Here is an 18,609-nt window from a genome sequence, read left to right on the forward strand (position 1 = left end):
TAAACAAAATAATGAAAGTTAATATTCCGATTCTTGTATGGATTTAAACACCTTGTATGACATTATTGGTTAATAAGGCCCAAAATTACACTACCTGTCAACTATAGTCTTCTTTTACAAACAACCAACAAACAGACAACTGAACATGTTAAGATATTTTACTAAACAACTTGAAACACGATCAATCACAACAAAGTGTCTTGTAAATTCTGATAACACCTGTCAGAAACATAACTGACACTACTGAAAATGAAATTAAATAATATAACTATATTAAATGAAATATCTATGCTGTTATGTGCGAGTAAATTACTTTGAAATCAAACGAAGAAATATGTAATAGAGGACGATGCCAAAAATAGCAACCATGCAATAGTTGAATACATATGCTGTGGATTTCCCTTGATTGGTGGATAACGTACATTTCTAAGATTACAGCAAAATTTGGTATCCGTTTCACATAAAATATAAACTCGATACTTTCTGCAAATATTAATATTTTTGTTTTACTTTTCATTCTTTGGATGTAAACAAATGCACATTAGCGTAATCACTTCTCGAAATGCACGAAAAAGTACATAAATGTGGACAATAACACCATTAACAGCAAAAAGTAGTAAATTAAATTGTGAATCATAAACATGAACAGTCAATTCCGGACTTCTAACAACCTCAATATTTAAGGTAGAAATAATGACTCAAATCTGACGTGAAAATTGTTTTCAGTAGGCACATATCTCTCTTTGAAACGGACATTTCTCCACTCTTGAGAAATATAAGACATACGTTCGGACTTGGTATAAGAATAATAAACGCAATAACGTAACTATATGAACATCAGTTTATAGTTCCTTTATTATATGTGTAGTCCCTGGTAACGTAGCTTTGAGTCAAAACCTGATCGATATACTACCCAAAAATAGTTAAGGTCCACCCGATTCTTTCATATTACTATAGTTAATCTGTCATGCGTAAAAGGCTAAATAGCGGTGAAAATAATATGAATGGATAAATGAAAATCAATGATGGCACCAAGTCTTCGTGTAAAGAGTACTAGCAGCTGAGACCATATACTATACTATTATATGGTCTCTGCTAGCAGGTTCTGCTCTACCGGTATCACCCGCCACTCACACAAGTTGCATAAACAGTAAAGAATGTGTTGATATCTTCCATAATATGTTTCCAATGAGACGAGGTCTCAGTAAAGTACATTTCCATGAAACTAAGATTTACACGGTATCCTTCATGTGCAGTTAGTCGATCGTTTAGAGTTTTACGACTCTGTTTCGCAGTCGGTTAACGGCGAAAGTCAAAGTCGTTCTTTTGATGAGATAAAAGAAGCCATAAAAGATGCATTTGGTTATTAAATACGTTTTTAAAACCCATTTATATTCAAAATGATAAAAAAATCGACAACATGTAACCACGGGACCATGTAACTAATAATAATAATAACCAAAAAAATCATCGTCTGCGAGTGTTTTGTTATTATTAGTTACATGGTCCTGCGATGTAACTTAAATGGGTAAACGTTTTAAAATAAGTCTGTTCATTTGTCGTAAGAGGCGACTAACGGGATCGGGTGGTCAGGCTCGCTGACTTGGTTGATGCATTACATCAGAGACCATATAATCTATTATATGGTCTCTGATTACATGTAATGGTTCTCGATTGCGTGGAACGATGCACATAATGTCAATCACTTGATTGTCCGGTCCAGATTCGATTATTTTACAGACCGCCGTCATATAGCTGGAATATTGCTGAGTGCGGCGTTAAACAACAAACAAATAAACATACATTTGTTACATACAGAGACCGTATAATAATCTATATCTCTGCAACAGGCAAATGCGGCTAAGTCGATTGACAGCCGGTCTGCGCACGCGCAACTTTCTGTTTACAAATTCCGCTCGCGTGCGATTCGAAAATGGCTGGGAAGCGTAAGGGGAAACGGGGAAGATCAAAATCTTCAGATATGGTGAGCACCAGAGTGCATGTCCTGTATATATTCCAATTACCAACCGCTGCAGGGCTTGCATGTATATATTTTAACTTCAGGTGTTGTCATTTAGGTGTGCAACCTACTAACCTAGGTTGTTTGACAGGTTGACAACTTCCGATTTTCGTGCCAGTGCATGTTTGTGAATGGCCGGGTGGATGTTTAAACTCTAATACTATTCAAATGAATGTAGGCGTGACTTCTCCGTTAATGAAATAGTTTAAGGGGTTACTTTTTTATACAGAATGGATGTTGAAAGCAGTTTTAGGATTGTTGATCAATTTCAAGTTTGTGTGTGAAGTGCTATAGATAAAGGGAGGTAACTCTAAGTGTATGTTGTAAAATTTCACTTTCTCGCCTGCTCAGCCTCGAATAATAAAAACAAACATTTGTGATATTATGTTGTTACAATATGAAATATCTACTTCTGTGGCCACATATGTACACAGGTTCCAATCATTCTCTTTGTTTTTCACCACATTTCAATTTAGATATGGATACACGAATATAAATAGAAGTTTAGTCACAGGCTCAGTTTCAACTTTTTCTACCAGTTCTGCTATACATAGAATTATCGATACTTTTAGAACAATGTTGAAGAAAGTTCTATTTTTATCAGTTTCTTGACATATTGTTTTCAGGTAAAATGTTATTTATTAATATACATGACTCAAATGATAATGATTGTTTTTTCAGGTAGCAGAAGAGGTAATGTTTAACACCCAGAATAGTCGAGATCGTAGCCTAATATGTTGTTAATGTAAACTAAAACCTCTGACCTCTGTCTCACTTTCAGGATTTAAACACTTTTGAAATCAGTTAAATAATGCACTAAACCTCACAAGTCTGAAGAAGGGGAGTTATTTACTCCAAGCAGTGTTCAAAATTAAGAGGGGTGGAGAGGTCCTGGAATCCTCAAGGTGTACTCCTCTAGTATTTGAATCGAGGGACCCCCTAAATTACCTGTAATATTTCGATTATGACAGGGACCCCCTTGACCTCCATCCACACTGCACCAAACATTACGAGCACATATCCTCTGAGTGCACAGGTTCTGTAGCATCCACTGATCAGCTGATGATGATACTGAAAACACTGACATTGTTTTCAACTGATTATTCATGTTATTGTCAGTGCTGTACATAGTGGACAAATAAAACAAGAGACCAATATAAAACAGAAAGAAAACTGCACCTCACCACAAGCATGACTAGTAGGAGTGAAACACTGGTGAACAGGAAAAAATTATATGCTATTCATCTTTCTCAGTTCAATATTAGCTCTTTTAGCTTTATAGCTTAGTCAGTTCAATAGTCATGATAGCATCTCTTTGGTTAGATTGTTCACTTGTTCCATGTTAATATTTCACAGTCTTGTCCACCAGGAGTAACAGTGTAGACAGAATGGTGAAGTATTAACTATGGCGCTGGAATAGTCCTGAATTCAATGTTAATAAATGTTCACCCACCATACTCATTACCATTACTATCTGTGAAAAAGGTAAACTTTGTGTATCGGTACAGAGCCTTCTATGTAATTATTCCTGTCACATGTGATTAGGTATACATGGCAACTCCGGGCAGAAAATCGCATTTCAAGACATATTTGTAAAGTCCATGCAAACTAGCATTTGCCTCCTGATCTGCGAAAGGGGGAATATGCCTGTGGGTTTTTGCAATTTCCTGTCTAGGTCTGGATCATGCTGGATGCTGGGGTTTCCTCTTTTTGCCCCCACCTATTGTTTAGAATAGGTCTTCAGCAACCCATGCTTGCCGTAAAAGGCGACTATGCTTGTCGTAAAAGGCGACTAACGGGATCGGGTGGTCAGGCTCGCTGACTTGGTTGATGCAGGTCATCGATCCCAATTGCGTTGTTCGATGCTCATGACATTAATCACTGGATTGTCTGGTCCAGACTGGATTATTTACAGACTGCCGTCATATAGCTGTAATATTGCTGAGTGCGGCATTAAACAACAACAACACAACACGTTTAGAATAAGTAAAGCAGTCACACATACTGAGTCAGAGATCAGTAGCAGAGGTCGTCTCATTGTTTTATTGGATGCCATGAGTGAAACTGACATGTTTTTCTGTGTGAATGAATAGGATAAACATCATCTGTTAGATGTACATTAAATGTGAGTTAGCAGATAAAAGAAACAGATTTTGAATCACTTAAATCCAACTTGCTTGTCTGTCAACTTGCCTAGTCATAGCAATGCAGAGAAACGTGTTTAAAACTTTATGAGGGGAGTGATGAAAGTCACTGGTCGTGCCTTGTTTGTTACATTGTGACACTGATCTGTACTACTCAAAAGAAGTTAGACTAAAGACTACCTGATTCTCTCATGTTACTTTAGTTAATCTGTCTTGCAGATTCTTTCATATTACTATAGTGTTCCCGTTTACCAGTAATTACCAGTTTTTTACCGGTAAAATTAGGCTTCGACCGTAATTCATGTTACTGCCAGTCCCTGTGGACCGGCAAATAAAGTACCTTATTTGTTGTTGAACAAAACATTGGCGATATTCATATAAGTATATTTTTCTAACAAAGTCAGATTGTCAGTTGCCATCTAGGTTCCTCTTGTCTATTTTTAGTGCAAGGAAATAACATTTAGCTTTGCTTCAAGATTAAATATATTTTTGCAGCGATTTTTTTAGTCTCGAAATATTTAAAAAAAGATGCCACCCTATATTTCTGCGATCCTTTCCTGTTGTTTTGTAACCTGCACATCACATTTGCCTGTTGTGTTTCACACCTTCATAATTGTAATATACTCATCATATTTGCTTGGTTTCTGTGTTGAGTGAATATTTGTGTGTGTTTTGTTATGATAAATGAATGTGGAAAATTATGATATAAAACCCTGATGACCACAAGATAAGATGTCGACTGTTTGTTATTACTACTGGTGATGTGGATATGATGCATCCACTCTCTTCCTAGGGGTGGTCGGGTAGCCTAGTGGTTAAAGCGTTCGCTCGTCATGCCGAAGACCCGGGTTTGATTCCCGACATGGGTACAATGTGTGAAGCCCATATCTGGTGACACCCGCCATGATATTGCTGGAATATTGCTAAAAGCGGCGTAAAACCATACTTACTCACTCACTCACTCTCTTCCTTGCTCCGGGTCCTATATTAATTATACTCAGATTGCTGACACGCTACCACTTGATGAAGTATCAGTTTTCCCAGTGTATTCTATAAAGACTCAACCAAGTGGAACTAGCACTAAAGTTTCATTACCGTTAGCTAGAAGGCAGTGTGGTGGTGGAGTAGACCAGTGTGTGACAACCGCACCCAAGATCCAGTGTTTAAATCTCCTCAAGGATGCGTCACATATGCTGTGTGATGCATGCTTGGTGTCTCACACTGTTACGGGGACACGGGTGGCCCAGTCGTCTAAGGCGCCGCTATTCACTGTGCAGAGTTGCATCCCTTGGGCATGCCAGAAATCTATGATTGTGGGTTCAAATCCTGGTTTGCCTCGGTTATGTTTCTAGGTTTGTCAGCACCATACCCATGATCATGGGTTTTGCCGAAGTGGTAAACGTCTGAGACCTGCTTCACTTCAGGCTTTCCTCCAACATTAAGCTGACACGCCGTGATATAACTGGAATACTGTTAAAAGCGGCGTTAAACCAGACTCACTCACTCACACTGTTACATGGTACTCGTTTTAACAGTATAAGGCCTCTTAGTTTTTATCAGTTGGTTTAGGAAATGTTTTTTCAAAATTTCAATGTAGGTGGTTGGATAAATAAGAAGATAATTTTCAACTTCCAGATTAGTACTGCTATTGATGAATGAAAAACAAACAAGGTTTGACACGGCTGGAATAGTGCCAATAATGGTCTAATACCAAGCCTACCATTTACCATGTTTACCATGTTTACCAGTGCATATCATAAACATGTTTTGATTTTTGTTTTGGTTTGTTGTTTAATGAAACACTCAACAATATTTGAGCTATTTGATGGTGGTCTGTAAATAATCGAATCTGGACCTGACAATCCAGTGATTGATATCATGAGCATTGATCTATGCAATGGGATATGATGACATGCTTCATCCAAGTCAGTGAGCCTGACCACCCAGTCCCAGTAGTCGCATCTTACGACAAGTATGGGTTGCTGAAGACCAATTCTTATGAAAATGTTAGTAGAATTAAGTAATCAAATTAAGATTCAGTGTGATTGTTTATGGAAAAAGATATTTTTTTAAATAATTGTATGGACTGTATTTCTGTATGTTGGGAAAACGTGTAGGAGAGAGAATTACATGTCTTTTAAGTATTTTACATAAGGAATGCCACTGTTAATATGATGAAAGAGTCTTTCGACTGGTGCCTCAATATCTTGTCGGGGACTCGGGTGTCCCAGTCATCTGATGCGCTGCATTTTGCCGTGCAGAGTTGCGTCCCTTGGGCATGCTAGAAACCTATGACTGGGTTCAAACCCTGTTGGCCCTGATTAGTGAGTGAGTGAGTTGTGTTTATAGTATTCCAGTTATATCACAGCGTGTCATCTCAATGTGGGAGGAAAGCCCGAAGTGATGCAGGTCTTAGATGTTTACCACTTCAGTGAAACCCACAAACATGGATATGGTGCTGACAAACCTAGAAACATATTTAGGGCTAATCGGGATTCAAACCCACAATCATAGGTTGCCCAAGGGATGCAAGTCTGCACACCGAGTTGCGGCACCTTAGACAACTGGGCCACCCGTACCCACTCTCCCTGGTTATGTTTCTAGGTTTGTCACCACCATTTCAGTACTTATGGGTTTCACCAAAGTGGTAAATCTCTGAGCACTTCAAGCTTTCCTCTCACATAAGCTGACACGTCATGATATAACTGGAACACTGTTTAAAGCAGTGTTAAATCCAACTGACTTACACACTCAATATCTTTTCCTTGATGCTCAAATTAGGAAAGTACCGTATTTGACGTAATAAGCGCCCAGGTCACTCTCAAAATTAGAAATAGGCAGCTCTTATTAGAATATTATTTTGGTGAAAAAAGACAGAGTTGAAAGATCGTAAATTTCGTGGTTTTTACTGACAGCCTGAAATGTTTATATACGACAGATATATTTGTCCAGAATTTAATTGCCCCTAATTAAGGGTGCATATAACACACGAGTGCGTATCATACACGAATAGATAAGCCTTGTGTACATTGATCAATCAGAAGGGGTGCTAATTAGGATTGTTCACTAGCCAATATATCAGCAAATATCGCCGTGGGCGCTTATTACGTCGAATACGGTAAGTGGAAATCTAATGCAGACAGAAATACCATCATTTAGCATCTTTTGTTTCTGTAGGCCCACATAGGTGCAGCCCTGTTACCTACAGCTGCCTTCCTGGCAGTGCCTCGCACCCCGCCCCCACAGACTCCCCCAGGCACTGGGGTCGGTCTTTCCTCGACTGTCTTCAACTCCAGCATGGTTGGTCGCATGGCGGCACAACCACAGCCTCTTTCTGATGATGAACCCTTTAGCGACCCCGAGAGCAGTCTCTATGACTACCAGCAAATGGAGGAACCAGGGTAAGAATCAAGACAATATTTCATCTCCCTCTGAGATTTGGATGTTGAGGCTATTACCTTCTATTTGAAACGGTATGAATGAAAAATATACCACATTGTAATTGTATCTGTATCTTTGTGCGAAAAAAAGACTGACTCTGGTGATGAATTCTATTTTTTCATGTGTCCTATCATCTTCCCGAGGCAAGGGAGTTAACTGACTATGAAAGTCCAGTTTCCACCCTTGCCAAATCAGAATCCACCTCTCGTATCACTTGCATTTGCTTTAAAAAAATGGCGGCGCCCAGTCAAGACAATCTGATCGATGATCAAGGTATATGTTGTCATAAAACGGGTCTTACCTCAAGAAGTGCATCAAATCACTTGAGCACCTAAATTAAAAACATGAAAAGATTTGGGAAATATCTGTTGACGATACACATGCTTTGCAAATCCTGCAGTCGACCAAAATCTGCATGTTGAAGTCCATGTTGTTTACTAATGTCGACATCATTACACGTTTTTGATTGGACTATGCATAGACTCGTTAGTCCAGCCAAAATATAACTCCATTATTGGAGCCTAGTTCGGCAAGGGTGGAAACTGGACGTTTTCAGTCAGTTTACTCCCTTGCCTCGGGAAGATGGTATCCCATATTTGAAACAGGAAGACGCAAGTCTCACCTTTCAAGCATATCTCACTAAAATTAATAACTTGTTAAATTGTGCACTCTATTAATAAGTAAGGCCTTATATTTTGTAGTAGTTGGTTTACAAAACTTTTGACCAAACATTCAATGTAGGTGGTAGGCAGTGTTAGAAATAAGCACCTTTCTGTAGGTCCGTGGCAGGTAGATCTTGTGTTGGGCCCTTAGTTTCAGATTTGTATGGGTCTTTATGGCCTGCAGTAAGTTTGCATGTCAATTTCTTTGTCATAATAAGCTGCAGTTTTTTTAATGAGGGCCTGAAGAGTTTAGTCCGGGCCTGCAGCTTCTAAAGTCTGTGGGTCCTGATGGCAGCCTGGTAATTTATTTTATTTCAAACACTTGTGGATAAAAATTTAAAGATTAAACTTCCAGATGAGCATGATTAGTACTGCTACTAATGAACTCGTACGTCACACCATTAGCATATGATTAGTCATGACAGAGGTATGGTTGCGAATAATCCTGAAAGATAACTTGTTTGGTTTGTGGGAAACTGAGACATTGTCAGTGTGTATTGTTTCTGGATACGTGGCCCACGATACAATACATCATTAATTCAATCTCATTAAAATCAGATCTTAGTTCTCGCTACCGCTAAACAAGGATCTGAGGACATCCCATTACAGGTCACGTAAGATTGTCATTAATTCAATCCCTGTATCATGATACATATGACACATTATATTACAGGTTATTTTGGTGTAAAAACATGAAGAAATCTATGCATATAATATGTTCTTATGTATATTTTTAGGTATAGGGTATGTAAATGTACATGATTGCATATTCATAAATATTCGATTCTAGTGGCCACGAATAACGAATTCAATTCATGAATGGATAGGGTTCGATTCACTGAATACGCAAGTGAATCGTAACAGCCCAAGTGTATATGTGTTTCTGCCCTACAGTATCCCATCTTCTATCTCTGGAAAGTGAAAATGTAGTGATTCCGGGTTGAGATTCACCTGCAAGATGTCAACTTTGGACAGAAAGTACTGTATCAGGATACGAATTGTATTGCACCCTTAGTATCAGGATATATATCATATCGTGACCCCACTGTACTGTTAAACCTGTATCAGGATACGAATCGTATTGCACCCTTAGTATCAGGATATATATCATATCGTGACCCCACTGTACTGTTACACCTGTATCAGGATACGAATCGTATTGCACCCTTAGTATCAGGATATATATCATATCGTGACCCCACTGTACTGTTAAACCTCTAGAATATGAAGATATTAAATGACCTGGATTCTTGCAGGTATTCTAGTGTTGATTTTGGAACATGTCAAAAAGACAAACGGAATACCATATCAAATAGAGCACCAGCACGCATCCCCTCCACTGGGAGTTTGAGGAGGGGCAGGGAGCATGATGTGGACGACTTTAGAGGTGAAGGCCAAGGACCAGGTCGGTATATCTTAGATCAGGCGTGCAATGTGACGATATCTCTCAGCTTGTTATCTTAAGGAGTTATAATACTTAATGCATTGGACTATAACAGTTCAGCACAAGTAAGGTACCGAGGAACCCTGCTAGTTCAGACCCTGTAGGGGTTTATCAAGGTCCGCTCAGAGGCTGATATTTGGCTCCAGTTCTGCAGCATTGGTAAAAAATATTCCCAAATTGGAATTAGAAGTTTACCAAGTCATGTTACACAGGAATAAATAACTAAATAAATAACAGCTTTGTACAGGTGAATTGTATTTCACTGGCCAATTTGAGCAAAATAACAATCTTTTTTTGAAAGTGCCTGCCAAATGGAATCCTGGATAAATCCCTTCCCCATTATTCTGGAAATCCTGCCTTCCACACAATTGCTGTAACACATGGTCAGAAACATCAATATAAATATTAATGGACATGACTCCATACCTTTAATTTTTTAATGCAGTAATGTGTTGATCTATAAGATTTCACTTATACATGCAGTTCTGAATGATTTAACCTATGTTTTAAGCATGTACAAAGTGGGAGGTTGTGAATATTTGTATCTCCCTCCATCAAGGGGGAACATTCTACCACGAGCTGGAAAGAACAGACATCAACCAGAATGACGTGGATCTGTATGCTGTGCCTAACAAACCAAGGTTAAAAGGGGTAGGAAGGATCATGCAGTTGATAGTTATCCCCCGCCCTAACAAGTTTGCAGGGGATATAGAAACAGGGTCATCACAGTTTCGTAATTTCTTTCAATATTTCTTGATGAAACTTTGTATACACATCAGATATGCATTGAAGTGGTGCTTTTGCTATTCAGAATTTGTTTAAATTTATATTTTGTGTTTCCAAGGCAAAAGGTTGAACTTGGGATGACATGAGGGTCGGGTTTGTTCCCCGACCATAACTCAATATTCAGTATTGCAGTGTCCAACCCAGGCCGCGCGATTGCGCGATTCACGCTAAAAAAAATCAAATCGCCCCTCATAAAAAAATCAAAGCGCGATCTGTCGCGCACAGTTATTTCTTGTACAGTCACTTACTTTATCAGCTGTTTATCACTACCTTTAGATTCAATACTCACTAAATCTTAAATCAATTAACCAAGAAAGACAGTTCACAGCAAACATTGTAAACAACTGTTGAAGACCGATCGATAACAACCGGAAGTTCGAACACGAGTGACATCCCTTGGGTTGCTGAATAAATTATCGACAGGATTGGCATAGGAAACGAAATTTGATTTACTTTAGTAGAAAAGGTATCAAAACTTTGATCAAAATTATGTTGTATTTTGTTGTTTAGTAATCAAAAACCTTTGACAACATGTTTAAAGACCATAAATATTCTATCTTGAATAGTTCTGAAAATATTTTTGAGCATTTTAGTTCGTTTTAGTTTTGTTTCTGAAATCACAAATATGAATCGCCGACTGTCATAGCAGACGATCTTTTGAATATGTCACGCAAAAACAAAAGAATTACAGACTTTTTTAATCAAAATAGAAAAAAAGCACAAAGCATTGTTATTCATTTCAGTTCTTTATTTTGATCTGTTACACTTTTATATGATGATGTTCCAGTACATAATACAAAATAAGACAATTTTGAAGAAAGCAATTATCCCCCCTACTTTTTCAAAATCCCTCCTATTTTCTACATGATGGGGGGACAAGTCCCCCCTTGATTTTCAATTCTGGGTTGGATGATGGTTGTATGTTTCCCATGGTAACAGTGATGATGGTTGTATGTTTCCCATGGTTACAGTGATGATGGTTGTATGTTTCCCATGGTAACAGTGATGATGGTTGTATGTTTCCCATGGTTGCAGTGATGATGGTTGTATTTCCTATCTTATGCCCCCTGTACAGAAGACTGCCAGGGATATTGGCGCCGGAGGAGGGATGGTGGATGAGACCTTCGTCAAGTCCCACGGTGGAGAGCTGCAGGGCTCCATGATGGGGACAACACGCGATGTACGAGAGGCCATGCAAGCTGTTCATGATATGCCTGAGTTTGACGTTGATGAGGTGGTGAGTTATTTCAATACGTTCAACTGCGTACATACCATACTTCAGGGTGCCGTTGTAGAAAACAACCTTAGCGCCATGCCTGTCAAAAATCTGTGTTAAGGTATTAGAGGTACAATCTCCTCAGTGCTAAGATTGCTTCGTACAACATCAACCTGGTGATGATGGAAAGCAGAGTTCTATAAGGCAATCTTAGTGCATTGCCTGTAGTTACTCCCATATATTAACACAGGACTAACAATGACTACAACAGTCACCATACTCAATTATACAATGTATTACACTCCTGGATCCTCTTGCATAAAGCGATCTCAGCGCTATGGCGATCGTAACTCCCTTTTACATAGACTTATGATAGCCGTTACGCTAAGATCGCTTTGTGCAAGAGGGCCATGGACCCAATCGCCACCATTGCTTTGTTTCAGGAGTGGCATCTCCCTTCATCACTCGTATCTCAAACTTAGCACAGAATTGCTAGGTCCATAAAAGTAGTTTGATTGCATGGCTGGTTTAGGTGTGGTTCCATTTGGACTCAAGCAACTATGCTTGTCGTAAGAGGCAACTAACGGGATCAGGTGGTCAGGCTCGCTGACTTGGTTGATACACGTCATCGTATCCCAATTGAGTGGATCAATGCTCATGATGTCAATCACTGGTTTATCTGGCCCAGACCTGATTATTTACAGAACGCCGTCATATAGCTGGAATATTGCTGAGTGCGGCGGTAAACAACAAACAATACCATACCATACCATTCGGGCTCAAAACAGAGCTAAGGGGACAGGTGGGTAAAGGGTTTTTAACATAATAAAATGGAGATATAATACAATGGCGAGGATCAATCCTGTGGATTTGTGACCAGGCTCCAAATGGATAAGTCTTGAGAGTGTCTGGATTAGGTCTTACCCCATGCTCCACACAGGTGACTTTGTTCAAAGTAAACCTCTGTTGCAGACAATGAGAAAAGTGCCTGGAGGTCATCGCCATGGCAGTCCCATCATGCACCGTGGCAGCAGGAGAGGCTCCACACGGCAAGGTAAGGTATAGGCACTGTGGTGGAGTCTTCATTCTAACATGAACTGTATTCGAAACTGCACAAAGTCTTTTCACTTGGTTATCTCCCTTGATCCGTCCAGATGTTACAATTAAGATTTTCATTGACCAATTTTTGGTCTAATTCAGATTTTTCAGTCTATATTTCTCATCAACATGTATTCCAAACTTCCCTGTTCCAAAAGCTGGCCAATTTATTATGCTTAACATCTTTAAATCAGCATTTGATCTTGCTGATAATGGATAGCTGTACACTCTCAAATTGCACAGGTCATTTGTCAGAAGATGACAACTGTTACAACTGTTTAATCTAGGTTTCTGAATCTCAAGCACAAGAATTCCTGAACTTGATTTACATTTACCCTAATTCCTTATGTATTCTTCACTTGTTTCAAGTCCTTTATCCACTAGAACCGCACACGTGTCACTGTTTATTATTGTTATCAGACAGTATTTTACTTTTACATGAAGAATTGTGATAATGACTTTGGCAATATGGCTGTTCATTTGTGTTCAATCACTGATGATCCTAGCTATTAGAAATAGTGAATGAGAAAATGTTTTCAATATACAAAAGTTATGACATTCAAAACTGAAACAAGGCCAGACCAATTTTATGATAATTTACCGACAACACTAAAATATCAATCACTTTATTCCGCTATTGTTACTTGCCATCAGCAGAAGTGTAAATAATTTCATTGGACGACTGCTGCAGCTTTGCCAATCAAGTTACTGCTTGCTGATTATTGTCGTATACACATAGTCGATGCCGGTTGTAGTGTGTGAATTTGTTATTATTAGCGTTTCTTGTTACGTTTTGCATAATGTCAACAAAGTGCTTTAGCCCAATGATTGTCCCTTATTTATTGCGATTTTTCAATATTTATAACGTCAGAATGCAGGCAGGTAACTTTGAAGAATTCCAGGCAACACTTATGGGTCACCTGCCTGACTGTCTTGTTGGGTTTTAAGATTATTTCAAACACTGGCTTCAAGAAGTTTTGCTTCTTGGCCTTGTAGAAGTTGGTTTCTGATTCCTCAGGATTTTCCAAGTTTTTTTGTTGTTTTTTTGCTCCTCCCTAGGCCCAATTTGGCTCCATAAATCCAAAATACAAACAATTATATACTGATCAGGGTCCATTGCACAAAGCGATCTTAGGGATAACTCCCATACTCCAAAATGGACTTACAACAGTCGTGGCGCTATGATCACTTCGTTGCATTCGTCCCATTACATCTTTATTTTGTCCTCCATCCAGCCAATTTAATCCAAAGAATCTGTAATACAAGAAAAGAGATTGGTCTGGCGGTATGCAGAATGTCTTGGTCAATATTTAAATATGTAGTTGGTCAATATTTTTTTTAAGTTGTTGTCAGGGTTGATATGAGGTTATTTTTTTAAATAATCTTGAGAGGTAAAAAGTTTGATGAAAAATCAAAAAAAATAAATAAACATATTTGAAAATCTAATTATTTTTTTGTCAGTCATTATTTGAACAAACTTTGTGTTGACTATTCTGTAATACGAGAAATGAAGTTGGTCTGGCTAAAATGACAAATACAATTCTAGAAAAGCTCATGTGAAAGGTTAAATACTGTTGGTGTTGCTGATTGATGTGCTTTAACCGTTGTGCTGTGTTTTCTCTGATTCCTCTCTCTCATCAACAAAGTGGAAGTTCAGTCTAAGATAGAGTTTCTGAAGCTACGAAAAATGATGTGTGAAGCCCATTTCTGGTGTCCCCCGCCGTGATATTGCTGGAATATTACTAAAAGCGACGTAAAACCATACTCACTCAGTCACTCACTCACTATGAGAAAGGTGTAACACTGAATTAGAAAGAAGTTTTCATCTCTGTAAAATATTTTACCCAGGCAGTCAAGGGCTTATAAATTTGCAAAGTGAAATGAATGTTGGAATCAAAACGTTTTGAAAAAAAACTCCTAAATATTATATGTGTAGACGTTTCCAACAATGTTGTGGTCCTATCTTGTGAAACATTCAAATTTTTTATCCAAAAATCTTTGTGAAAATGAAATAAGAAATACAATCTATTCCAAAAGATCTATCAACATTTTAAGAGTGAGCAAACTGATGTCAAATGCTGTTATCTTGTAAATAGCATTTGCACATCAGAGCATTTGTGTTAAAATATCCTTTTCACAATATACTGTCAAGGAGGTGGGTTGACTATAGAAGGGGAGACTGAGCTATCCACTGTTGATAACTGACTTTATTGCTACAGACAATAACATGAATAATTTGAGTGATGGCCAAGCTGTATCTCAGCCAGACAAGCAGACTCGGCCTGTGCAGGAATGGCTGGAGAAAAATGTTGTGGCAGGTACCTCCAACTCAAAACAGCCTCCAGAATACAACCAAACTGTTAGTGAAGAAATGTTGCAGGCCAACACTCAGAGCCTAACCAATAATGAAACAGGTTTGGTCCTCATCAGAATGAGCTTCTCACAGTAGAGCAGTTCAATACGTTGTACACCCTTCAGGAACTGCTTCAAACTTTGTGTGATCATGGGGAATCAGTATCGAGATAAATCACAATTATGGAACTAGTATCTCACTTCTAGCCTATCATAAACGGGAAATTATTTTTTTGTGATGGCAGTCAGGGTAAAGAATATACTGTTGCAAACTTGAGTGAAGCCCATCTCGCCAACAGAATCATGACCCCACAACTCAGTGTGCAGAGCTGCACGCCACAGGTGCCAGGGCTTGATCACTGGAAGCACAGGATGTGCCAGATTTGTCCAGAGTATGAAATTTTGTCTGTCCGGTGACATATCCATGCTCGTTGGCAGCCTTTGTCTTTTGAAAGACTAGTCCCGAGGACTATTTGAAATGTTATTTCACTACTCCTTAGAGTTTGAAGCTTGCCCTGCTTGAACAAGACAAAAATATTAACTTCTATCAGTTTTTATCAGTTCCAGTTTGTAGCACAGTTGAAGCATTGACAACTGGTTCAGAATTTTAGCCCTCAAATGGGACTAGTCAATGAGGACTACCATTGTCGGATTTTTACATGTCCTCAGCATAATTAGCAGCCTTTTGGTTAGCGAACTAGTATGAATTTTGAAGCCTGCATTGGTTTCTCCAAAGTGAAAAATATTTACTTACTCACAATATAAGGTCTTTATCAAGGCAGACGAGGTGTCAGAATGTTGTCTAACAAGTCACTTGGTTGACAAAGTCTTCAGAAATTGGCACTTGTTTGAGACCCAGTGATATAAGTTTCACCAAAAGGTTGTAGCTGTAGGAGTATTTGGTTCTTAAAGGGTGTATGAGGTATTGAATGTAAAAATATATGCCAATTGACGTTGTTGTTGATTACTGTTATTGATGTAGTATTGTGAGAAAGGAATAGGTTTTGTTTAGTTCCTCTCCTTGTATCTTGTATCCTGTTGTATCATGTTGTATCATTTCTCCTTGTATCCTGTTGTACAGTGAATAATGTGTTTAGGTAGTGTTCTTCTTGTGGAGGGGCACTGGTAGCCCTGTTGTATAAGGCACCGCAATTAGCTGTGCAGAGTTGCATCCCCTGGGCACGCCAGAACCTATGATCATGGATTTGAATCTTGGTTCACCCAAATTATGTTTCCAGGTTTGTCAGCACCACATCTGTGCCCGTGAGTTTTACCAAAATGGTAAACTTCTCACATCAGAATTTTGGTGGGCTTTCCTCCCACATTAGGTTGATATGTCGTGATAAAACTGGAATACTGTTAATTGCGATGTTAAACTCATTCGCTCACTCTTCTAGTGGAGTGTATTTAATACATTCTAGTACTGAGTGTCTTGCACAGAACACAATATGGAGGGGAAAGTATGAAAAATTCCTAGTGATTGCAAGTTTATGTATGGGATAGGATATTGATAAGATGAAAAGTAAATATTGAGACTGCATTGGCTAGCATCATAAAAGATTCCATGGAGTTGTTTTAGATATTCCATCTGATTTATCAGACAAACTTAAGTTTTGAAACTAATATATGTTATTAGTTCATTTGGTATGTCTACTGAATCTGCAAAGTCAATTTTTTACTTACTCATACTTGTGATGTTTAGTGTTCTCATCGACCCAGTCAGCACGTGTGACTGTGAAGGAACGAATCGTGGGCATCGAGATGGAGAACCATCGACTGAGAGACACTGTTCAGGACCAGGAGACGGAACTCCATTCTCTCCGCCAGGTGGCGTCGGCTGTCAAGGAGGGAGGTAACTCCGCTTAAACTCATTCTAAATCCTTAGAGGTTAATAAAGTGTTTTCTTATGACGGACCATGGTAAAATTGTAAAATGTTTATGAAAAGAAGAAAAAGGACAAGTTTGGGCCAATAGACAATGTTTTGGGTACACATTAACTAGATTTAATTCCCACTTGTTTTCTGTATCAGACACGGAGAGTGCGACCTCGCTGTTGTTTCGGAAGCAAATAGAGGAGATGAAGGAGGAGAATGAGGTTCTCAAACAGTCCGTGCACAAACTCAACATTGAGCTGAGCCAGAAACAGGCGGTAAATGATGCTTCCAGACTTGCATCTCAGGTGAGGAACATCTTCATGTGTCGGGTAGCCTAGTGGCTAAAGCATTCACTAAGTCTCGCCAAAGACCCGGGTTCGATTCTCCACATGTGTCAGTTATATTCAGTTCCAGTTTGTAGAACAGTTGAAGCTTTGACAACTGGTTCAGAATTATATCCCTCAAATGGGACTAGTCAATGAGGACTACCACTGTCAGATTTTTACATATCCTCAGCATAATTAGCAGCCTCTTGTTTAGAGAACTAGTATGAATTTTTAAGCCTGCATTGGTAATGATGCTTCCAGGTGATCTCAGGTGAGGAACATCTTCATGTGTTAGCCGGGGGCGGTCGGGTAGCCTAGTGGCTAAAGCATTCACTAAGTCTCGCCAAAGACCCGGGTTTGATTCTTCACATGGGTACAATGTGTGAAGCCCATTTCTGGTGTCCCCCGCTGCGATATTGCTTGAACATTGCTAAAAGCGGTGTAAAACCATACTCACTCACTCCTGTATGAGCCCAAAGATGATGGCTAGACTTGATTTACATACATGCAGGTTCTATTCCCCCCACAATGAGTGGGACTTATTCCAGTGTCCATGTATCCAGTCACCGAAATGATACATGTCTCAGAGCCTTGACTCTTTGAGCTTTCATCAGAGATGAACCTACCTTGCTCCTTCAAGTCTCCCCTCTTCAAGTTGCATGTTGAGCGCTGGATTATAAAAAATGCCTGTTAACAAGAAGAGGCATTAATGTTTAGCTTTACATTGTTGCATTGAACGAAGTCTTAAAATTTAAGAAAAGAATGACTTTTAAGAAAGTCTCAAATTTTGAACACTCAGAACTATCGTAATCATTGTTTTAATCTGCCTGCTCTGATAATTGCCCCCTCCTGAGACTGAAAATTGACTTCATATTCCATATTTTATGGCATATATTACAGACTTTTTTCACAAACAGCAGCACAAAGCCCTGGCAAAAACTATTTAGATACATGTATAAATGAACTGATCATGCATACACTAAAGTGGAATGAACCTTTACCTTTAATCAAACTATGCATGCATAGTCAGAAAGAAATGCGAACATTAGCATGATTAGTGACTTGTAGTGTATCCATGGAGTTTTATTGTTGCCGATATTGTAATTAAACAATATTTCAGTTGACTAACCACGGGTCTTGGTAGTGGTGTGGGTACAGGGTCTACTCAGGACCCACCCGAACCAAGTGCCCGAGTTTCCTGTCACAGCACGATTGTTCACTTCCTTTCAACCTCTAAAACAAATTG

At 38.9% G+C, this 18,609-nt stretch overlaps 1 protein-coding gene across 5 annotated transcripts in view; it reads left to right on the plus strand.

Annotated features, from left to right (window-relative positions):
* The first annotated feature begins 1,920 nt into the window (after positions 1 to 1,920).
* LOC124133800 (centrosomal protein of 89 kDa-like) overlaps positions 1,921 to 18,609 on the plus strand; it is a 35,067-nt gene continuing 18,378 nt past the window's right edge. The window contains exons 1-10 of one of the 5 annotated variants that reach the window (XM_046501086.2): positions 1,921 to 1,984; positions 2,702 to 2,713; positions 7,342 to 7,565; positions 9,524 to 9,672; positions 10,271 to 10,362; positions 11,573 to 11,734; positions 12,686 to 12,767; positions 15,031 to 15,225; positions 16,866 to 17,015; positions 17,194 to 17,342. In XM_046501086.2, the coding sequence (XP_046357042.2) occupies positions 1,934 to 1,984; positions 2,702 to 2,713; positions 7,342 to 7,565; positions 9,524 to 9,672; positions 10,271 to 10,362; positions 11,573 to 11,734; positions 12,686 to 12,767; positions 15,031 to 15,225; positions 16,866 to 17,015; positions 17,194 to 17,342 (1,266 nt within the window). In that variant the 5' untranslated portion in view covers positions 1,921 to 1,933. The remainder of the gene's footprint in view (positions 1,985 to 2,701; positions 2,714 to 7,341; positions 7,566 to 9,523; positions 9,673 to 10,270; positions 10,363 to 11,572; positions 11,735 to 12,685; positions 12,768 to 15,030; positions 15,226 to 16,865; positions 17,016 to 17,193; positions 17,343 to 18,609) is intronic. The other 4 variants (XM_048397540.1, XM_046500310.2, XM_048397541.1 and 1 more) reach the window with 4 other exon arrangements.

Source organism: Haliotis rufescens, unplaced genomic scaffold, assembly GCF_023055435.1.
Source record: "Haliotis rufescens isolate VD_foot unplaced genomic scaffold, xgHalRufe1.0.p SCAF_17, whole genome shotgun sequence".
NCBI lineage: Eukaryota > Metazoa > Mollusca > Gastropoda > Lepetellida > Haliotidae > Haliotis > Haliotis rufescens.